Source organism: Stomoxys calcitrans, chromosome 5 (genome assembly GCF_963082655.1).
Source record: "Stomoxys calcitrans chromosome 5, idStoCalc2.1, whole genome shotgun sequence".
Classification (NCBI taxonomy): domain Eukaryota; kingdom Metazoa; phylum Arthropoda; class Insecta; order Diptera; family Muscidae; genus Stomoxys; species Stomoxys calcitrans.
In genome coordinates this window covers 65,993,794-66,018,997 of record NC_081556.1, presented here as the reverse complement: position 1 = coordinate 66,018,997, position 25,204 = coordinate 65,993,794, and the positions used below count along the sequence as shown (strand labels likewise).

Below are 25,204 nucleotides of genomic sequence, written 5' to 3'. Positions count from 1 at the left end.
GGTTGAGTTGCGAGAAAGATTTGAAGCAGGGTTACCGTCTTATGAGAAAATAAAATTATTGCGGTAAAATATCCTGTAACAAAAAATGGATTGCATTGTGTCAGCACCTATATTCCCTTGACTATTTATATGACGAATATCAGTTGAGAATTGTGAAATGAACTCTAAGTGTCGGAACTCACGTGGAGATGCTTTCTCAGGCTTTGTTTGAAAGCATACGTCAAAGGCTTATGGTCAGTAAATATGACGAAATGACGGCACTCAAGCATGTGTCTGTAATCCTTGAAGACTTTATAGACTGCGAGCAATTCTCTGTCGTAGGCGCTATACTTCTTCTGGGGTCGATCACCTTTTTGGATAAAAAACTCAATGGAACCCAACCAGAGCTTGACCTTTCCTATAAAACGCCTCCGACAGCAATATCTGAAGCATCGAACACAACGCATATGGGTTTATCGTCTAACTTATTTTACATTTGTTGACTTTTGAAATGTTGATATAGCTTCTACCATGTCAGGAAGCTGAGTAATTCCATCTTTACTAACTTGACATTATCTTGACGAAACAACATTTGGATAGATTTATTACAAACACAAAGTCATATGGACGTTCGAACTGTTGTTCGAGATGACGCTGATGTTCTTCCTCGAAGATATATGCCACTAATATATCATCTAGGTATGTATAACAAAAATCTAGGCCACGAATAACTTCGTGAATAAACCTCTGAAATGTCTGACCTGCATTGCAAAGTCCGAAAATTATATGTGGAAACTCGAATAGTCCAAACAACGCTATTATAGCCGTTTTAGAGACCTTTTCAAGAGCAACGGGGATCTGGTTATATGCACGTACTAGATCTATCGTAGAAAATATTTTTTTAACATGTAATTTGTACTAATGGGGGCACCGTAGGCAAATGTTTGTAAAGACCTGGATCATAAATGAAGCGACTTGAAGTTGAAGCGATTTGTAGTGACCGCTCTGTTTTCTGGAAGAGCCGGTTTGAAAGAACATGTTTGAGGACAGTAACGAACATTCGTACCAAGTTTTCTATAGTACTAACCAGAGCTGCGGAGTCGATGTCGGACTATTGAGCCGGAGTCGGACTCTGATTCGGAGTTTAACACGCTTGCCCCGACTTTGAAACTCTCTCCGACTCCGCAGCCCTGGTACTAACATACCTTTTGTGATGTACTAAGGGATCTTTCCTGTTCACTCTTAGAAAATGAGCGAGACTTTTCAGTTTTGGATTTGTTGAACTGCGTTAATCAATGCAGCAATTTGTTGACGCAATTCATTGATTTCTGAAGAACCTTGAACAGATAATATATTGGGTTGACTACCAGAAATGTGCCCAATTTTGTTTGCCATAATAGCTATGTTGCCCAAAGTTTCCGACGATATTGCCAGTATTGCCTGCATCTGTGCGGGAAGTCTCGAAGTTATATTGTTCTCAAAATGTTCTCCTTTACTCCACCATTTGCTCAATTTCGCATTTCACGCAACAAATTGACATTTTTTTCAGTAAGCGTTGAATCCCTTTTCCCTCGGAGAGGGAGAAATGGTCAATGAGACGTTTCTTTATTTGAGTGTACGCATCGCTAGGTGGTGATAACCTAACCTAACCTCCTAAGGTGAGGTTAGGTTAGGTTATGTGGCAGCCTGCCATCAGACTCATTTCGACGTTTTCGTCCACAGGAACAGAACAAGGAAGATGCCTTCTAGTTCCAACCATTGAACCACCCAGATCGCATTTAAAAGCCCAACAACTTGCGAATGTTCGCATCCGCTAAATAAGAAAGATTCTCTAAGATATGAGACTGCTAGTGCGGGACACGCACACAGAAGGTGTTCTATAGTCTCTTCTTCCATGATATCCTCATAGCTTCTGCAAAAGTCGTTACTGACAACCTTCAGTCTGTCAGCATGTTTACCGATTGGATTAGACAGTAACCTGTCATAACGGACACAATGACTCAGACGTCTGCTTTAACCAGTGAAGAAAAACCCCCTCTTTGTGACCATCTATCATTCGTTGTCCATCGGGCCTGGTTCTGAAAATCTAGCTTCCATGTCGCTACAGCCATACCCACAGATTCCATTTTCCCTTGAATGTGCAAGGTAGTTCCTATTCTCTGTGGCCCGGCACCCAGAACAGATGAATTTTGAACTGTTCAGCCATCTCGTTGAGATATCTGCGGCAATCGAGGGCGGTTTTTGTGTTTAGAAATACGTTTTTCAGGGATTTAATGGCTACCTGGCTATCATAGCCATTCCACCACTTCCTTAATTTTAAGGATCTCCGCTTTATACATACTGCATTGGTCCAATAATGTTTTCGATATGACCAGTTCTAGATCTTTAGAGTACACCACAAAGTCCACCTGGTCGTTTAGTTTGGAACCATAGGTATGGAAGTCTAAATAACTTCTATTACCAGGGATATTGTAGTTGTAATCGGTTCTATCATGAATAGTGGTACAGTACTTTTTATCAAAAAGCGGCTCAGGTAGGGTGTAATCTACACTGGTTGGAACATCGTAGCGGCCACGGAAAGCTGCCTTAGCCTCCCGGCAGTGGTCGCAGCAATTTGTCTAGACACAATGTCCAGAGGCAAAAGATGTAGCATTAAATTCAGTGCATCAGATGGTGTCGTCCTCAGCGCGGCTGTGATGCACAAACAAGCCATCCTTTAGATACGGTTGAGTAATGAACAGTAGGTGAACTTTTGGAGCGCCGTTCACCAGACCACAACTCCATATAACATTATAGGTCTGACAACTGCAGTATATGCACAATGCATGACGCAGTCTAAATCCCTAACTTTTGCCAATGACTTTCTTGCAGGTGCAAAGGGCAAGAGTTGCCTTTCTAGCCCTTACCAAAACTTTCGCTTTGAAGTTAAATTTCCTGTCCAGCAAAACACACCTCTATGTAGCGTAGTGTTACGTCATTGTCCATATGTCCATACATGCTCTGACTTCTGATTATACCCCACCGTAAATGGTCTCCAAGACAGAATCTTCCTTAGCCTAGAAGCCTCAGAGGTATCCTCCTCGGAGCTACAGAATTCTATCCAGGATTTGTTCTGAGCCGTTCTCAGCTCGCCCTTATATTTTCTTAGCTCAGCCTTATAGATATCCCAACCGTGTGGCGCTTTTGTGGCTTTCGCTCTGTTGAAGATTTTTCTGCAGTCCTCTGGGATCCACCATGGCGATTGTATGTCCGATACAAAGGTAATAAAGGTCAGTTTATACCCTTTATTACAAATCGCCAGATTGCAACTTATAATATATTCGATAAGCAGCGCACCATTTCCATTGATTTCCGAACTTCACCATATCTCGTGATGTGCATTAACATAATTTTCTACAATGAGCCTCTTCTTTCCTGCAGAAGCAGGCCATTTTTAGAGTAGCCAGCCAGTAATAAGACTTGTCCATTTCAAGGCTGGCTACTACTAAATCTTCAGTGCTTAGCGACGGAAGGAGAAAAACATTTAGACTACCCTTTGCAAGAATAGAGACTCTGTGTCTCCCATTCCCTGCACCCTTAAGTAGCTTAAATCCCGGAATTCTTAGTCCATGAACCATTCCTTTGGACCATTCCTTCCTTTCCTTCCATTCCTTTAGGACCATTGATAAATCTCTAACTTTAGTGCTACCGAAGCGGCCTTACAATGGTAGATATTTATCTGTAGAAACCGGATGATAATCAGGATTCAGAACTTCCACCACTGTTGTGTTAGCTTCGCCTTCCGAGAAAGCTGTGGAACCACTCTTCCTCAGGGCACTGGACACTTGCGGTGTGGACGATTCCTCCTTAGATGCCGCTGCTGTCAAAGTACTTTTTGATTTCCGTGCTTCCTCGCTGGCGCACACTTTGAGCCCAGTCCAACTGAATGATGTCTTCCCTCCTGTGTCGATTGTGGCAGGGAGATTTTGCATCAGATTTTATTGAGAGTATGCTGTTCAAAACGTCAGTTTGGTCTACACAGCAAAAGGAAAATGGATTTTCCACTTGTACAGTGTTCATATTTTCATATATATTTTCATGGGGACATATAGAGCAAACAGATACAAAATGCTCATTCAGTTCATTGATGTTTAGATTGGGCGGAAAGTTGGTGTTGGTTTTCGCTCCTATGCCAATTTTACGAATTTCCTTCCATTTAGATCTGCTGTTAACAGCATTCAGAAATTTTTTCCGAAAGAATAGCGTTTTGGCCTCGTTTATGCTTTTCCCAACATTTCGCCTGGCACACTTAAAGCGCTCATGCAGTTGTGTTGTTCTGTATCGTTTCCATCGTTTGTATGCAATATTTCTTTCATCGATTAGTGCACGTAACTGTTCATTAAACCATGGGGGTTGCTGATTTTTTATGGTAATGGTTTTTTCAGGAACACATTGACTATATATTAAGCTAATATAATGCTGCAAAAATGCTGTTTGATCATCCACAGAATTTAACTGATATATAGAATCCCATTCGACATTATCAGTAAGGCTATTAAGAAGATTATAGTTCAGTTTTTTAAAATCACGGAATGTAATTGTCTCGTCTTGTTGATTTATGTGATAGTCATACACAAGAAATATCAAGTCATGTTTAGAAAAAGCCGGTGCGGCAATTTGGTCATATAAAAGAACCTTTGACTCACAGTTCACAAAGAAAATGTCCAAAAGAGTAGACGAATGATTAGTAAAATGGGTTGGAACAGAGCGGTTAGTAGGTAACAGATCAAGATGTTCCATAGCATCAGAAAATTGCGTTTCAATTAAAATGTTGCTGTTAAAATCTCCCGCAATAACAATATCATTATATCGTAATGATATTCTTTCAAGGCACGATATCAGCATGTCAAACGGTGTGCTGCTGTTGGGCCTATATACACATCCAATAAGCATTGACGAGTTAGAAATGCCAGTTATTTCAACAAAGAGGTATTCAATACAGTTGCCTTGCTCAGACTTCAGTTTTATAGTACCGTGGATACAGTTTTTTAAGTATATTGCAACTCCACCAGCATGGGAGTGCCTATCAGCTCTCAAAACTTTATATCCCGGTAAAGAGTACAAATTGTCAGATATTTCAGGATGGAACCAGGTTTCGGATATACATATTATATCTATATCAGAGTTAACAAATATATCACGAAGTTCATCTAATTTATTATTTAGACTTTGGGCATTGATGTGGACAATCGTTAATCCTGATTTCTGGTTTTTAAGAATTCTAATCATACAGTTTAGATTATCTCTGGAACCATAAGCAGTATTACTTGGCATCACAAGTCAATTGGATAAGCAATGCTGGTAATGTATATATTTGTTCTTCGTAGTTATGAGCTCTATTAAAGTTAGCATTAATAAATATAGTTGTACAACACATATAAAATTTTTGAGTATAATAAAAAATTCTTAATAACAAGAAGAAACATAAAATTAACAAAACTAATTGGGACTTATTATAAGATATTGCAAGATTCATTTCAGTTATCGTTGATGGTGCGATCTGGTGTTTCTCGAAAAAGTTGTGTTAACTGCTCGTTATTCTCTATTAGAGTAGGAGGATCTGTTCCAGTACGTTTAACATAAACAAGGCCACGAAGTGAAAAAACGGACTCCAAGTGCTTCTGTCGTTTCAATTTCAATGCATTTTGAAAAATCTTGTAGTTGTGACTCGTAAGATTTTCATTTACATAAAATGGTTTATTTGAATCAAAACCGGCATGAGTTAAAATCAGTTTCGAATTATTCGATTTTCTAAAACGTGCAATATTTTTCAGGACAAAATTTTTGTCAGACGGAGTAGTTAGATTCACAATAATCACAGGATCTGCCGCACTATTTTGGTTACGAATATTATTCATACGATACATCGCCTTTATCGTAGGAATAGAAATATTTATTGTATCACATATATTTGCAAAAATTTGATAAAGGTTTTCACCGTTATCATACGGTATACCATTTATCCGCAGGTCGCACGCTACCTGTTGATTCTCAAATTTTTGCTGATTAGCCTTCATTGCATACATCTCATTACGCAGATCAGTAATTTCACTTATTCTCTATTAGAGTAGGAGGATCTGTTCCAGTACGTTTAACATAAACAAGGCCACGAAGTGAAAAAACGGACTCCAAGTGCTTCTGTCGTTTCAATTTCAATGCATTTTGAAAAATCTTGTAGTTGTGACTCGTAAGATTTTCATTTACATAAAATGGTTTATTTGAATCAAAACCGGCATGAGTTAAAATCAGTTTCGAATTATTCGATTTTCTAAAACGTGCAATATTTTTCAGGACAAAATTTTTGTCAGACGGAGTAGTTAGATTCACAATAATCACAGGATCTGCCGCACTATTTTGGTTACGAATATTATTCATACGATACATCGCCTTTATCGTAGGAATAGAAATATTTATTGTATCACATATATTTGCAAAAATTTGATAAAGGTTTTCACCGTTATCATACGGTATACCATTTATCCGCAGGTCGCACGCTACCTGTTGATTCTCAAATTTTTGCTGATTAGCCTTCATTGCATACATCTCATTACGCAGATCAGTAATTTCACTTTGCTTATGTTCAATTTTATCCGCCAGTGTCTCAAGCTTTTGATCCCTGTCATCCAGTTTGACATATTTTTCATTCAGTTTGCCAATCTCTTCTTTTATGTCAACCATACTCTTATCAATAAAACTTAAGAGACGAGATTCACTCTCTTTTAACAGAGATTTGTTTCTCAAATCTCTTGTCAATCAAATGAATTATGCGCTGAGGGGAATCGTATTGGGAGAGTCGCGGAGTTTTGTTGAGGTTACCCTCACTTATGCTTACTGCCTCTCTCATTCTTTTTGGCGCCATCAACAACACCTCGTAAGGAGATGCATTGTTGTTGTTTTCAGTTGTAATGGTTATGAGTGGCATTTCAGACATGATCAATATTTCTATTAACTTGTTGTTGTTGTATGGTATTTAGCTTTTATCTGTTTTACTTTGCTTGGTTAAAATTTCTTTCGTTTTTGTTTTTTGTTTTGTTCACAAACCAGATGAATATTCCAACAATATCTAGTATACACTGCACAACAGTAATTTTTATTAATAAATAAACACAAACAAGTGGAATTACATTCCCTTAGTCTTCCAAGTATCGATTCAGGATCTGTGGGAATCCTTGGTATCCAGGGAATTCTTGGCAATACCATGCGTCGTTGGTCGAGAAGGAATGTATTTCATCTTGATTAAATACATACGATACATTTCAATTGAGCGTTGATCCCCGGAGGCAAATAGTCTGTATCGGCCCCGATATCAGTCTGCATCGTCATAAGCTGGAGGAGACCCAGGAAATTCCTCAAGAACATCGGAGTATTCCGATAACAGTTTATTGAGTATCTCACTCCAATTATTCCTAGGTTTTCACCCCTGTTCTTCTCCCTTGTCGACAACTGCCATCACCAAACTGTAACTAGCGATATTGACAAAGGTTCTTGGACCCATCTTACCATTGTTCGCCCTAGTTCTTTTAGGCATAGGATGCACTCGAAGTGACCGCAGCCTTTGGAATACTGCGGTGCAGTTCTAGGCGTGTAGCTTTTGGGGTAGCCTGTGCAGCGAATCTCCGAGGGCAATTTAGGGAGTCTCTCTCTCTATTAGTGAGAGTCTTAGGATCATTCGCACCAAGCCTCTCAATAAACCTGAGAGCGATGTGTCTTCTATTATTTCAACCTCTTAAAGAGCATGTTGGTTTGCCGGGGCAGGGTAGGCAAATTATACGCATGCGAAGAAAGAATAGGTTCTGTATTGTCTTTAAGACTCGAACCAGGTGTCTTAGTCAAAAGCCCCTGCTGACCAGTCGAGGTTTCAGTAGCAGACAATATGCTACGGCCTGATACCACCACCCGGACTCTAGATCTGCCGTTCCACTGGAAACAGACGCAGATCATCAACCGCCTAATGGATTCCTCTATAGTAGATATCCTTGACAGACTTATTTTTTTTTTTTTCAATGACCTATTACGAAAAACAGGAAAATTTTTGCAAAATAACTGTTTAAACAAGAATTACCCAATTTTGCAAAAAATCTGGAATAAGAATTTCTTATTAAATTATATATTTAGTGATAATATTACAACTCAAAGAATTGATTTCCAACATAAACTTTCAACTCAATATATTTCAAACATACCAAAATACTCATCTAAGCAAGTGTGCCAGACGAAAAGATTTTACGTGACATTAGGTCGATATTAGAAAATAAAATACGTTTTTTTTTCTAAATACAGTACAGTCGGGGTTTCACTACCTCGGCGTTTGTGCCAAAAAGGCTTGTAATTTTTAAGATCTTTTTTGTCAGTACTACACTCAGAGAAAATTGATACCAAACGTGCTCATTTCAGTGCCATAGGGTATTGATAACAAACCAACACCGTATAGTAACAAAGTAAACCCGCATGGCATAGAGCATATATAAAATGATTAGTACTGTTTAGTACTAGCCTTACTACGGAACTTGTGTTGGTTTTAATACCAAACTGTAGTTGGTTTTAGTACCAAACTGTTATTGGTTTATCATTTGAATAGTCAACCCCCTAATATACAAAAATAAAAAAAAAATTGAAAGTAATTTTAATCTTATTTTATTTCGATTATCTATCTTGAAAATAAAATAACAAGAACGTTCTTACACCGTGACCAACCTCGATTCTTTGTATTCACCAATTAATTCAGTATTCGGTGACAGCAACAGCATCGGAAATCGTATTTAAACCTCTTATTAAATTAAAACAAATATTTTACAATGGCGTCAATATTTTAAGTACAAAGCTTAACAACACTTGAGCGTGATGATAGGAATAGAAATGTGCCATCATCAATTCTTAATAGCCTCTTACGTCTGGTATTAAATTGATACCAAATGGTGTTAAAAATAAAGGGTGATTTTTTAAGAGCTATAAGAAAGTTAAAAAAAAAAACACATAAAATTCGCAAAAATTCATGAAATCTTTATTTGAATCGATAGTACGGATTATTTGATGATTATTTCATGCAAATGTTGTTGACTGTGCCTCAAATGGTCCATCCGCATACTCCAATTTTGGCATACTCTTTCCAACATTTCGGGCGGTATCTCATGAATAAATGCTTAAATGTTGTCTTCTAATGAGTCAAGTGAACAGGGCTTGCATGACATAATTACCATGTAGTGTACCGTTAACAGCTGAATAAAATTTTACACTATCTGTTAACGAGTTTTGGTTGTGTGTGTGTTTTATGGTTAAGAACCATGACACACACAAACAACGAAAAATGGCGCGAAATAGTAACATACACAAATTCAGAGTGGCATTAATCCCTGATTTTGACGGATAGTGCACCCTATATTTTGTTGTTGGGCAACTGCCCCTACCTATAATATATCTTGCGGGCTTGTCTGTATAGCCATAGCTCCACAAAAATTTGCCTAAAGGCGATCTAGGCGGCTAATTGACGGGTCCCGGACATGAAAAAGATTTTTCACCGAACTCGCCTCTTAATGAGTCCATGCTGTGTGACATGTGGCACCGTTTTGTTGAAACCACGTGTCATGCAAGTCAAGCTCTTCCATTTAGGGCAAAACAAAAGTTGGCATCATCTCACGATAGCACTCACCATTATCTTTGAATTTGATTCGCATCATCTTTGAAGAAGTACGCCCCAATGATGCCAAATTTGCAAATATGTTCGCCCATGAACATTCCGCTAAGAGCAAAATTCTAACATACCAATGAGTGCCGTTCGATTAAAGTTTAAGCTCAATGATAAGGGGCCTTATTTTAACAGCCGAGTCCAAACGGCGTGCCGAACATGCGATACCTCTTTGTAGTTTTTACAAGGCACAGTACCTCACAAATGTTGCCAGCATTTGGAAGGGAATATCACTGTTAAAAAATTTTTCTGATGTTCTCGCCAGCATTCGAACCCAGGCGTTCAGTGTCATAGGCGGTCATGCTAACCTCTGCCTTACGGTGGCCTCCTTCCACCAGCCGATAAACCGCACCAAAATGTTACTTTTTCTGGATGCTCTGGTAGCTCTTGCAATGCTTTTGGCTGATCTTCACTCCAAAATCGACAATCCTGCTTATTTACGTACCCATTGAGCCAAAGATTAAGAGGCGTGCGATGAACTTTCTTAACAGAACATGCTTTGATAATAAAATTCAATTCGTTTGTAAGACTTCATGGTTAAATTACCAAACCAAATTGAATATGTTTGACAGTGAAACAAAACATGAAACGTATGTGAGCTGTTTAAACCAGTGTTGCCAAAAAGATAAAAACAAAAAAAAAACACCCTTTATATGCTAATTGGTTAGGTAGGGTTGAAAAGAGGGTGCGAATATTAATCCGCGCCAACTATGAACATACATCTAAGCCAGAAATAAGCTTCTTGTGCGCTCTAAATACTACAAAAGAAACCTCCAAAGAGAAAATCTAAGTTAGGAGTTCCGTGGTACTAACATTACTTTCCATACCTTTAATACTTTTCCATACCTCGCCTCTAAGTTGGCCATTGTCTGGTATCGAACCGGTATTTGTTAGCAGCGAAAGCTTTGCCATGACATAAGAAATGGTCTAACGTCTCATCATCATCCCCACATGCTATTACCTGCTCCACCGATATTGCTCGTAGTCCTATGTGTGCCATTATGATACCAAAAGCTATGCCGACCTCATTCTTACTTCCTTTTAGTAATAGTCTCATCTTCTCACGATCTGGATCCCCTCATAGGATATTCGACGTCCTATCGGCCGTTTCGCTGTTCCACAATGTTACAACGAAACGTTCGTGGACCACTCCCTTAACTCGGAATGTGTCAACTTGAAAGACTTTGAGTTAACCAAGTTTATGGACGGCAGCCCTCAGGCCTTCACTGGCAAAAATCGCCCGCTTTTTCATTCCCTTTTACTTCGCTATGACTCGGCACCCAAACAATGCGGATTGTGCAATCTCAGAGAAGGCGTTAATCACCTGCTTACTTTTTTGTTATTGCCATAATGGCCAGTTCCCTGTCCCTAAGGATGTTAACACTCGACGTCCACTCGTGAACACCCCACCAACTCACGCATTTTGTGATCACCCGGATTAATGCCAGCAGGAACGTATTATGGCCAGGCAGTTGAAAACAGATCTCAGTCCCTAGGTTCTCAATGTAGACCCCAGCACCCACTGTGTCCACTAGCTTTGATCCATCTGTATAGCATGATCTCCCAGCATAATCTTCCGTCAATCCGAGACTGTGACTCTGACAGCAATTTCTCCGATCGGAAACCTCTTCTAGTCCTTCCAGGTTTCCTATTGTCGCCTCAATAGATTGAACATCTAGAAGAGTATCCAGCCCTTATATTCATGGTGGTCACCCATAGGAGTGGCGATAATATCCCCCCACAGGATGACCGGGGGGGTACCGTCCGGGTGATTTCAGTAGTTTGGACCTCTTCAAGATTTCCTTTGCCTTGGCTGGTATTATTTGCTTGGCCTATTGGCAAAGTACCGTCATTTTTCTATCAGTATATATTTGCACTTTATAAGGGGTGATTTCTTAGCTATTATCTTTTTGGCAACACTGGTTAAAACAGCTCACGCTCGTTTCGTGTTTTGTTTCTCCGTCCAACATCTTCAGATTGGTCCATAATTTAACCATGGATCGTTTTACAAACGAACAACGCTTGCAAATATAGAATTATATTATCAAAATACGTGCTCTGTTAATAAAGCTCATCGCGCGCTTCTTCCATTTTAGGTTGAAGCTCATTTTTTTACTTAATGGGTACGTAAATAAACAGTACTGTCGATTTTGAGGTGAAGATCAGCCAAAAGCATTGCAAGAGCTACCAATGCATCCAGAAAAAGTCACAGTTTGGAGAGGTTTATGGGCTGGTGATATCATTGGACCGTACTTCTTCAAAGATAATGTGAATGGAAACGTACCTGTGAATGGTGGACGCTATCGTAAGATGATATCCAACTTTTTTTACCCGATTCAGAGATGCCGCCTTCAAATCTTAAGCTGCTGGTTGAAGCCGCGTCTGTAAGGAAGAAAAGCCTCATTGTAGAAAGTGATGCTATTGCACATCAGCTAGAGGTCTGAGAGTTGGTATGAAGGTACAAATAGGAAATATTTGATGGGTAACTAAATAACCTAGTCTGATTCGTACATTTTGGCACCAAAATTGATATCATTTGGTACTTTCTTTACAGATGCAGCTAAAGGTCTGAAATTTCGTTTGTAGGTATAACTAGGAAATAAAGGGTGAATTTTTTTGAGCTATAGGAAAGTTTTTCAAAAAAACATAAAATTTAGAAAAATGTATGAAATTATTATTTGAATCGATAGTACAGTTCAATAGTTTAATATTTGCAAATGTTGACCGTGACTGCGTCTCAAATGGCGCATCCGCTGAGACCAATTTTGGTATACTCTTTCCACCATTTCGGCCGGTATCTCAAGAATAAATGCTTCAATGCATCATTTTAATCGAGCTTGTGTGTTTAGACATGAGCTTTAACATAGCTCCACAAAAAATAGTCTAAGGCGTTAAATCGCCTGATCTAGTAGGACAATTGACCGGTCCCGAACATGAAATAAAATGTTCCCATGCTCTTGCAAGTTGGATATCATCTCATGGTAGCGCTCTCCATTCACAGTTACGTTACGATTCGCATAATTTTTGATAAAGTACGGTCCAATGACGATACCAACCCATAAACAGCACCAAACTGTGACTTTCTGGATGCATTGGCTGATCTTCACTCCAAAACCGACAATTCTGCTTATTTACGTACCTATTGAGACAGAAATTAGCTTCGTCGCTCTATGGAAGAAGCGATGAACTTTCCTAATAGAGCACGCATTTTGAAAAAAAAAAAAAAATCAATAATTTGCAAGCGTTGTTCGTTTGTAAGATTCATGGTTAAATTATGGACCAAACTGAAGATATTTGACGGAGAAATAAAACACGAAGCGTGCGTAAGCAGTTTCAATCAGTGTTGCCAAAAAGATAGATGCTAAAAAATCACCCTTTATATTATGGGTGACTAAATAATCTATTTACAGTTCGTGGTATGTAATTAAATTTTAGACCTCTACATCCAGTTGTAAAGAAGATACCAAATGGTACCAATTTTGTAACCAAAATGTACGAATAGTGAATAGATTATTTAGTCACCCATCATATATTTCCTACTTGTACGTACAAATCAAATTTCAGACCTTTAGCTGCATCTGTAAAGAAATACCAAATGATACTAATTTGGTTACAAAAATCTACCAATTTGAATAGATCATTTAGTCACCCATCATAATTAATGGATGACTAAATGTTCAAATGGAAGATTGGTAAAGCTAGGGAAACTATCGAAATTAACTTTCACGCACAGTCTTGGACCGATATAAAGCTAATAATGATGAACAGTTTCGGAGAAAAAAATAGTATAGAGGAATTATACGACTATGCGTTCCACGACGTTTAGGACGAACACAATAGAGTTTTTCAACGACAAAAAGGACAGGCTACGATGTCTTAATAATAAGACATCCATGAAAATGGGTGGTAGGGCCAACTCAGGGCAAATTGCAAGAAATAATTTGCAGAGTGCACTAAATATTTTCAAGGTAAAAATTACGGAACCCATGAGAACTATTCTGGCTTGCCGCGATCCAACTAACTTGGAAAACGCCATGGAAATCCTCTTCAAATCAGGATACGCATACTACAGGAACAAACCCACAAAGCCAATAGGTATGACCAATTCTAGAGGAAAACCGTGGTACAATAATGTGAGAAATATTGGCGGTAATAACAACAGGCAGGCATTCAGTACTCCCAAACCAATACAAAGACGAATTTCTAGCCTCCATACCAATTTCAGTTCCCCTACTAACAAACTAGACATGGAAATTATCAAAACACCAATACATTTCCCCAACATTTTCAACCTAGCCAAAAAATTCATAATAACCAAAATTCGCGCCAAGGCCAACCACCATCCACAACCATGTAAGGGAGGTCATGGCAGCCTACCCGCTCCCGAACCAATGGACATTAATCTGGTCCACAACTCAGACATAGAATACCTCCCTAGGAGGAAAAATTCGAACTTAGTTATGGGGAATACGTCAGAGTACAATAGGAACATATAGACTCTGAAACTGTTACCTTTGCCGACGCCACCGACAATGCTAGGAGGATTACCGCACATAACGGTGAAAGGTGACCGGAGATACCGGATACCAGTATCACCGGAGAAACACATTCACTCATTAATCCGGGTTTATGTAAACCTACAGACCCTTCAAAACAACGTCAAGACCAACACCAGTTAACCAATGATTTCCGAATTAGAAAATCCAGACGATTGGATTTATTTAATTGAATGCGAAATTCATGACATGTAAAATGGGATAATCGGAAACGACATTCTAGGTAAGTATAACTCTATGGTGGACAACGAGAATAACATCATAAAAATTAATGACCGAACAGTCCCGTTAAGATTCCTACCACCCGTACAGAAAATCTGATCACAAAGGTAGAAAGAGGATTAGTCCATATTAGAGATTGCCATACTTCCAATCCTGGAAGAAGGGTATATAATACACAAAACTTCAAGGTCGAGATAGACACCAGTCTTGAATGTCCCGAAATCATACACATCAAACCCAAGGATTCATGGTCTGTTCCAGGAAACAACTACTGCCTAACTGACGATGACATAACAAGAGACAACCAAAGTAGCTTTCCAATTCTGTACCAGACAATATTGGACCACTTGAACTTGGAAGAAAGAGTAAAGCTCTCACGACTAATTGCCAAACACTCCTCATTGATCTACCAGATAAACTCAAATATAACGTTCACAAACGCAATAAAGCATCAATACTCTTGACAATATTCCAATCCATACCAAACAAACAAACGCTACTCTTACATTCACATAGAAGAAGTGAATACACAATACAGGAAATGCTAGAGAGTGGAATCATCAGACCTCCAAATTCACGTTATTCAGCACCCATCTGAATAGTCGCGAAAAATGACGACGCAAGCGAACAGAAGAAAGGGAGGCTGTTCGTGGACTACCACACTCGATTTAGCAAAGTTCAAATTGCAGGTAATGACATCCATAAAACCGCATTTTCGGTCGAAGGGGGGCATCATGAATTTTTGCCAATGCCAAGCCGCGTTCCCTCGGCTTATGAATAACATTTTAGGCTACTAGACAAAGTATGCCTATTTTATCTCCGTGATATAATTGTGTTTTGAACATCCCGAATAAAGAAAAACTTTCAAAACACTGAAAACACTACTTTTAATGATCCCATATTGGTCTACCCCGATTTTTCCAACCCGTTTGCTTTTAATACCGACGTAAGCAACTTCGCACTAGGATCCGTTTTATCTCAAGATAACCACCCGATATGCTACGCAAGTAGAACTCTTAACGACTATGAACTGAAATATAGCATGATAGAAAAGGAGCTCCCGGCCGATACGGGATGACTATGAGCACCACACAGGCTGGAACTTTGAGCTCCGACTTGTGTGGTGCCCATCGTTATCACGGGAAGCTTAGCTGAAAGCTACCGGGCGCGTCCACAGGTTGCGGATGGTGGAAAGCTCCGTTTTTATGCGGAGTAGCTGCAAATGCGGCCGCGAGCAGTCAGCGATTTTCGAGAGGAGAGTCTCAGTGAGGAGTCAGGTGGCACTGGCTCTTAACTAAATACTGAGTGCCAATGATACTCGAGATGACAAGGCGAGTTATTGGCGCCTTCAAATAACTAATGGCCAACATCAGCGTCTGTTCCCAGGTTAGGGGCGGCTGGCGGCGAGCGTCGGATCTTGGAGCAAGCGGCTCGCCACAACGAGGGATACATGCAATCCCACAAACCCATGCGGTTGGGGCGCTGGGCCAGTAACCCGTCCCCGGAAAACATAGCACTACTATGAAAAACAAAGGAATAGTAAAAACGGACCCCCCCAACGTTGACGACCCACGCAAACGAAAAAAGGACCATGATTTGCGGATCTGCACCTGCAATGTCCGCACTTTTTATAGATAAGGTGCAGTATACGCGCTGGCGGATGTACAAGAGAAGTACAAGGCAGACATAACCGCCTTACAGGAAGTGCGATGGACTGGGAATGGCGTCACTACAACACCAAACGGTGACGAACTATACTATAGCTGCCATAACACGAGGCATGAATTTGGCTGCGGATTTGTGGTTAGTCGAAGACTGAAACACCTAGTCTCCAGCTTTACTCCGGTGGATGAGAGGCTAGCCACAATCCGCATAAAAGCCAAATTCTTCAACCTCGGTCTTATTTGTGCCCATGCCCCGACGGAAGACAAAGACGAGCAGACCAAGGATATTTTCTACGAGCGCCTAGAGAGACAATATGACCGCTGCCCCGCCCATGATATTAAAATCGTTCTGGGAGATTTTAATGCGAAAATAGGGAAGGAAGAAATTTTTGGTCCAACAGTCGGAAAGTTTAGCCTCCACGAGATAACGTCCAGTAATGGGTTGAGGCTGATAGATTTCGCCGCGGCAAAAAACATGGTAGTTAGTAGCACCAGATTTCAACATAAAATATCCACAAAGCCACATGGCTGTCACCCGATCAAGCACGAGAAACCAAATTGATCACCTTGTGATAGATGGAAGGCATTCATCCAGCGTGTTAGATGTACGATCGATCCGTGGATCGAATATAGATTCGGATCATTACCTTGTTGCAGCAAATGTTCGCACCCGTTTGAACATGGCGAGGAAAGTACGATCTGACACTGCACGGAAGCTGGACATTGAAAAGCAGCAGACACAGCAAATGGCAGCGGCATACTCCACATGACTGACCCAACTGCTTGATGAAAGCACTCCTTGTTCCGATGATATAATGGCGCAGTGGCAAACTATTGCCCACTCCATGGAAAATGCCGCGAAATCCGTACTTGGATACTGAAAGCCTCCTCCAAAAAACCCATGGTACGACCAAGAGTGTCGAGATGCTACTGAAGCCAAGAATGCGGCATATAGAGCAACCCTGCAATCAGTAGCAACGCGCCAGATGAAGGAGAGGTATCGGGAGAAAAGGAGAGGGGAGAAATGTCTATTCAGCAGAAAGAAAAAGGAAGTGGAAAGACGTGAGTGCGAGCGAATTGAGATGTACAGGAGTCAGAACGAAGTCCGGAAATTCTACCAAAGAATTAAACACCAAACCGATGGCATTGGTGCAGGCACATCCTCCTGCAGAGACAAAGAAGGAAATCTGGTAACTGACACAGACAACATGCTGAGGATATGGAAAGAACATTTTACCCAACTGCTAGTGTCCGATGATGGTATAGAATGTTTACCTCCTAGTCAGAATGAGGTCCAAGTAGCAGTAACCCGACTAAAGAACAACAAGGCAGCAGGAGCCGACGGGTTACCCGCTGAACTATTTAAGACCGGAGGCGACACGCTGATAAGGCGTATGCATCAGCTGATCTGCGCAATCTGGCTAGAAGAACGCATACCCGATAATTGGAACCTCAGCATACTATGTCCCGTACACAAGAAAGGAGACAAGACGGAATGTGCCAACTACAGAGGAATAAGTCTCCTCCCCATCGCATACAAGATACTCTCGAGCGTACTGTGTGAAAGATTAAAACCTAAAGTCAATGAGATAATTGGGCCCTATCAATGCGGTTTTAGACCTGGTAAATCCACCCTAGACCAGATATTCACACTGCGCCAAATCCTGGAAAAGACCCGAGAAGGACAAATCAACACCTACCACCTCTTTGTTGACTACAAAGGCGCCTTCGATACTCCTTTACGCTCAAAGGTATTTCAAGCCATGTCTGCGTTCCTCAGTAAGAATAGGAAAGAATCTCTCCGAACCATTTAATACCAAACGAGGTTTCAGACAAGGATACAGCCTATCGTGTGATCTCTTTAATATCCTGCTAGAGAAGATTATACGAGATGCAGAAGTGAATAGATATGGCACACTAATCACAAGAGAGCACATGCTACTTGCCTATGCCGACGATATCGATATCATAGGTCGGTCCCCGGAAGCAGTAACTGCAGCCTTTGAAAGAATCGAAAGAGAGTCAGTGAAAATGGGTCTGGCAGTAAATGGAGATAAGACGAAATGGATGGTCTCCACTCCCAAAAAGCCTTGTACAACCGAGCAGATAAAGAACATGGAGAAAGTTGGGAATCACAACTTTGAGATAGTCAGTAACTTTATCTACCTCGGCACCGCCGTAACCGAAACGAATGACACCAGTTTTGAGATAAAGCGAAGAATAATACTGGCAAACAGATGCTACTTTGGACTAAGTAAGCAGTTTAGAAACAAGGCCATCTACACTTTACAAGTAACTGATACTATCCGTGCTGTTATATGGTTCTGAAGCATGGGTACTTGTAAAAGCAGATGAGGCAGTGCTTGGAGTTTTTGAGAGAAAGATTCTTCGTAAAATATATGGACCAGTTTGCGTTAACGGAGAATATAGGCGACGTATGAACCACGAGCTGTATGACGACGATAGCATAGTTACACGCATCAAAATACAATGGCTGCGTTGGCTAGGTCATGTTGTCAGAATGTATGAAGAAGCTCCAGCAAAGAAGTCTTTTAAAGGCAAACACGGTGGTACACGCAAACCGGGAAGACCAAAAGCCCAATGGAAAGATCAAGTTGTGGGAGACATCTCGAAACTTGGTGTCAGAGATTTTAGAATGTGCGTAGGAGATCGAGGCGCTTGGAACGCTATTCTACGTTCGGCTAGTGGAACAAATATTCTGTCATAGCCAATTAAAGTAAGTAAGTAAAGAAAAGGAGCTACATGCTAATTGTAATAGTAAAATTAATTCAACAGTTATGGAGAGGAGAAAAAAATATATCCCGGCCTAATAACATTTAAAAACTTTAATGATTAAATGGAAACAAACTGTAACACAACTTTTATTTTTAAAAAAATTAAGATATTCATACTAAAATTCGAAAACTGTAATATTTATAACATAACACAGAACGTATGAAAATTATAAGATAAACGTAAAAGAAAGGTTTATATAAGAAGACATTATGTTAAATATTAAAGAACATAACGACTCCCTTCCTGATCTATAATTATCTCAATACAACGACACAATCACATTTGTAAACCAAAAATTATTACACAATCGCCAGTAGCAATAAAAGCCCAATTTGTATCATTGTATTGCTTATTATTAAAATTGAGCAAAAGAACCTACATTTTGTCTTCGTCGAAGCCTCACACCTGCGATGGGGGATTTACGGCCACCACAATATTCGTAATATGATATATACCTACACTAATAGTATGTCACACATGCGGTAGCTTCTTACATTCATTCTTCATTTTGTTATCATACTTTGCATCCAACCATAACCCACGCCATTTATTGCCTATGCCAATCGCTTTGCATTTCCGGCTTTTTATTTTATTGGGTCATTAATCGAAACCAGCAATTAAAGAACATAAAGAACACGCGTAACAAATATGAACAATCATCACTTTCCTTTTCAATATAGCGTTTAGCGTTCGGAACCAACATTATGAGATCAACCACCGTAACATTTTGGTTAAACTACAGTTGATGTTCAAAAAATTGCAACTAAAAATTTCAGGCTACTAAAAGCTCTTTTGAATTTTGCCATACTTGCTAAATAACGACAAATAACATTTTCATTTTACCAAATAAAGCAAAAAATGAAGCACTTGCAAAATTAACCTTCAATAGCAAAATTGAAATGCCTCTGTAATTAGATACCTCATTGCGATTTCCGGCTTTAAATAACGGTCTTATATAAGATTTCTTCCACAATTCCGGCAGATATCCATGCTTTAATGAACTGTTGAAAATTGTACAAAGGGGATACGAAAGTTCGAGAGCGCAATGCTTTAAAATTTTCGATGGAATTCCATCTGGATCTTTAATCCCGGTCCAGATATCTTCAGTGACCTTAAATTTTCAATTACTACGTTTTCGCCAATCTCAGACACGTCTATAAAAGCTATATTGTTGATTGTGTATGGATATGTTCCACATAAATCATAATAATTATCTGAGTAGGTAGTGCTAAAAACGTCTGCAAAGATGTCGGCAATGCCTGAATCGTTATCAGCTACTTTAGCTTTATATCTAAGAAAGTTCGGTAAACTATTACAACGGCGCTTTGAATTCACAAATTTATAGAAGGATTTAGGATTTAATTTCAATTGATTTCTAATTTTATTCAAATAACTACCATATGCCAATTTGTTTTTTTTTTTATTATATTCGAATCTTGTTAATGAACACATCGAAAAGTCAGACGTTGACCATGGAGGACCAGATGCGTTGCAAAAAGTAGTTTTATAGACAGATTGAGAAATAATGTCAAGTAGCACAGTATAAAAATTTTAAATTATTTCATTGATATCTTTAGATCTGAAAATTTCATTCCAATGAACAGATGAGAGTAGTGAGTCCAGTTTGATGTAATCAGTTTAAGCAAAACAGTACACTTTTCAATTGCTACATCTCTTTTAACTTTAGAAGTGGGATAGGGTATAAGTAATTTGAGTGTCGGATGATATCTATCCTCGGGACTTACAACCGGATCATTAGAACTTAAACATAACTCAGATGGTTGATTAACGAAAGAAAGATCGAGTAATTTAGAAAATGAATTGTTTATGTAATTATTTGAAAAAGACCAAAATTTTACAATATGCCGATGCATTCATTAGAAATGCCATTGGTATCAAAGGTGTTAAATCTTGACTCGGACGAATGAATCCAGTTAATTTGAGGAAGATTAAAATCACCAAGGACAATCAATGTGTCTCTGTGTTGAGACGACTGAAATGCTGATTGGATTGCAGATACGTATTTTAAATAAATATCCTCACATGAGAGGGTGGGACGTATTTTACGGCTACAAATTCAATATCCAAGGAAGATTCCAATATTATTTCTTCAGAAGGAAATTCAGTGGAGACCGCTATTAATTTTTAATTCGTAATTTATTTATTTACACCCGCACAACAAGAATATAAAATTCTTATAATTAAAGTGCGGGTAATATCTCCAACAATTGTACATAGTAAACACTTAAAGCTAAGAATCTATAGCTATACAATACATCACAGATTTTGAATGAATAACTTACGGAAAAAACTAACAATCGTGGCTTTGTAGATTTGAATTTAAAAAAAAAAAAAAAAAAAACAAAAGTGAATTTATCAATTAAAGAGGAATTAGTAGACTTAGTTGATCCGAAAAAAACATATGCCATTCAGAAACAAGCCTCCGATACATTTTGGGAATGATTTTTTTACCTCTAGTAGATCTGGCGAAATCAATAAATCCATACAGATATTGTGGTGCCAGCGTGTAGATCAGTTTATGCAGGAAAGTAAGCGATCTTAGGAACAACAATTGCTGTAAGGAGACGCCATACAGAGATAAACAGTATTCAGAGATGGAATCGCGCCGTCTCAAGCCAAATACATAACAAGTAACGCGAGTGTTTAGCTTACGTCTACTTACCGAGTCGCAATTAGCAAACAACTCACAGCCGTAGAGAATGCCAGGAACAAGATAAGTCTTTGCCAAGAGAGACCTAATCCGCAGCGGAGTAACCGACTGAGTGGCCCAGAGAGCACGCAATTTTGAATATCCCTGACCAACGACAGAGTCGATATGATTACTCCAAGTCAGAGTGCTGTTAATAACAACGCCCAAGTTCTTTGCATGAGGAACGATTTCCAATCTAGAGTCGTTAATGAATATACCGACATCACATGAAAAACGAGACAGCCTGTTTCTGATAACCACACACTTGGACTTTATAGGGTTGAGACACAGGCCATTGGCTTTCGCCCACGTGCTGACTCTTGACAGATCATGATTAAGCAGACGTATGTTTTCAGCAATCTCATCCCTCGGACTGCCGATATATATTTGTACATCGTCAGCGTACATATGTACCTCACAATAAGACAATTGACCCGCCAAGTCGTTACTGTACAATGAAAAGAGAAGAGGACCCAGAATTAATCCCTAAGGAACACCTTTTGAAACAAGCAGAGGTGCCGATAAAGAAGACTTATAACTGACGGACTGAGTGCGGTGTGACAGGTACGACAAAATAAGACGAACGGACGTAGAGGAAAAATTGTAAAGATGTCTCATCTTATCACATAACAAGGAATGATCCACAGTGTCAAATGCCTTAGAATGGTCAAGAAGAACAAGGAAATTTATCTTGTCATTCTCCAAATTGACCCTGATCCTCTCAGTGACCTCTGCCAAGGCAGTTACGCAGCTGTGGTAAGGTCGAAATCCGGACTGTCTCACATATAACAAAGAGTTCTCGTTGACAAAAGACGACATTTGCAAATACAACAATTTCTCAAAGACCTTTGACAAGTAACAAAGAATCGCAATTGGTCTATATTCCTTGGAATTTTTAGGCAGTGGGATGACTTTGGCATGTTTCCACGCTAAAGGAAAGTAACTCGTGGTCAAAATCCTATTGAAAACATAGGTTACATGAGGAATAATAAGGAGGAGCAAGAGTCTTACAAATCTAGGATCAATGCCATCAGATCCGACAGCGTTATACTTTACAGTCGCGACGCACTCAAGGACATCGGTGGGACCAATACAGCTAAAGCCAAAACCAGAGTCGTCATCGAGGGAGGGGGACACATTGAAGCCATAGAAATTGGGATCAACTGGGATCTGTGGGACATTAACAAAGGCATCGTTAAGCCCATTGATGTCCAAGTTTGTTGAACATCTATTAGTATCTTTCCCAATTCCTATGTCTCGAATAACCTTCCACGTTCTCTTGAAGCCTATTGCAGAAGTAAAGCGTCTGTAATAGTACTCTTTCTTGGCTATCTTAATCAACTTATTGACATGGTCTCTTGCTAAGCGAAAGGCATCATGTAACTCAGGCGTCCTGAAACGTCTCCACCTGCGATGCGACATATTCCTCACGTGAATAGCCGAACGAATATCCCGGGAGAACCACGGTTTCGATCTGGAGGACACTTCTCTAGTCTTGAGTGGAACCGTAAGTTCCTGTAGGTCACGGATATTTCTCTGTAGAAAGTCAGTTTGTTCATCGATAGTTTCCATACGAAATATCAGATCCCAGTCGATGAGCACAGCACTCGAAAGCACTCGAGACGGGCAAAGTCTCTATATGAATAAGTTTCCTTAGTCCTGGTGAGCTCAAATTCATAACATAAAAGGATCAAGTCATGGTTCGAAAAACATGAGGCTGACAGTTGGTCGTATAGGAGGACTTTCGAATTGTCACTAACAAAGTACAGATCGAGAAGCGTGCTGGAGGATGCGGAAAAATGCGTGGGAATTGTTGAATTGACAGGCAAAAGCCCCAAGGAAGACATTTCAAACGTCAAGCTCGTGTCCTGTAAAACATTAGAGTTGAAGTCCCCAGCAACCACAATGTCTGAGTAACCAAGAGAGAGAGGTTCAAGGACAGAGAAAAAATCTCGCGTATCCGTACGGTTGTTCGGTCTATAAACGCACCCCACTAGGAGCTTGGTATCGGCAGCAGACACCTCAACAAAAACATACTCAATTGGGCCACCTGGGTTAGACTTTGTACATAACTGAGTATTCAGGTAGTTTCTCACATACAGAGCGGTGCCGCCCCCACGACGTAATCTATCAGCTCTATGCACGCTATATCCTGAGAGATCAATAAACGCATTAGGTGTTGATTGATTCAGCCATGTCTCCGATACACACACTATATCAATATCAGAGTTCTCAAAAATCATCTTGAATTCGTCAAGCTTGTTATTCAGGCTTTGGGCATTAATATGACAGATATTTAATCCCTTATGTTGCCTAGACAATATCCTGATCATATTCGCCGTTGTATCTCTAGTATTAGTTGTAGCAGTCATATTTAAAGAAGTAAAAAGATTTAATTAAATCCTCAGCAACTCGGAAGATGATAAATGTTATGGGTGAAGATAAATTAATTTTGATGAATGATAAGGTACTATAATAAAAATGTAAGAAATGCATGGCAAAAGAACTAAATATAGGATAACATAAATGACATGAGAATAGTTGTGGTTTATGAGATGATGTTAGTAGTAGAATTTTGTGTGTGGTTAGTATGACGAAACCCATTTAAAGCATCAGAATTTTCAATGCATACCGGAACGTCGCTGGGATCACGCTTCACATACACTAGTCCTTTGAAAGTGTAAGCTGAGTGTAAAAGTTTCTTTCTTTTTAGGGAGAGGGCATCTTGTAAAATTCTATAATTTGAATTCGAAATTTTTTCATTTATATAGAACTGACATGTTGAGTCAAATCCAATCAGGTTGAGAGATAAGGTGGTATTGTTTCTCTTCCGAAATTCAGATAGTCCTTTCAAATGGACTCGTTGTATGTATTGAATACGATGAAGAAAGTTGTTCTTATTGGGGTTGAGCAATTCCGTGATAGGTGTTACCAGGTTTGAGTTTTAATTATAAAGACCCAATAACACTACCGAACGATACAAGGTAAACAATACTTTCGCTTTGAGCCACTGTAGAATTTAAATTTAACGGTCAAATTACTATTGCGAATTATGTTTAAGCGACTTCGCAATTTATATCTGACGTTTCGCTTGACACTTCTCTTTTACTCTCACAGTCAGTTCTCTAATGTGTATTAGCTTCTCACTCGTTGTTCTTGTAATGTTAGTTGTTTGTAATTTCGTCTTTGCTTTTTATTTTACACAAAAATAAATTGCAAATGTTTGTAACACATAACACTTTCTGTTACTCGAATATGATTATTGTTGAACACAGGGTGTACCACTTGTTGAATTTGCTTTTATTTGTATCATTTTGTAGTTTATGAACAGAGTATGAAGCGTTTTATCAGGAGCTCAAATAAACACGTCTACACGCTACAAGTGATAATACATACTTTTTAGCACACCACAGCCAGATTTTTTCATTTTATCGTTCCGATCACGCCTATATGATATTTGGAATGTAATATTTCAGAATCGTATACCTTATTCTGAAGCCAAGTTTCAGTAAAAGCGATGATATGATATCGAAAATAAAGCTATCTGAGTAAGGAG

At 39.4% G+C, this 25,204-nt stretch overlaps 2 protein-coding genes across 3 annotated transcripts in view; one reads left to right on the top strand and one right to left on the bottom strand.

The window, feature by feature from the left end:
- The window catches only part of LOC106083357 (uncharacterized), a 303,300-nt gene that overhangs the window by 23,111 nt on the left and 254,985 nt on the right, over positions 1 to 25,204 (top strand). The window lies entirely within an intron of this gene.
- On the bottom strand, positions 14,476 to 22,077 carry LOC131997928 (uncharacterized). Its single transcript, XM_059369810.1, has 3 exons — positions 21,622 to 22,077; positions 21,494 to 21,513; positions 14,476 to 14,491 (listed from the first exon to the last, which is right to left on the bottom strand). Exons 1-3 carry the CDS (start codon positions 22,054 to 22,056, stop codon positions 14,476 to 14,478), a joined length of 471 nt encoding a protein of 156 aa, XP_059225793.1. The 5' UTR covers positions 22,057 to 22,077.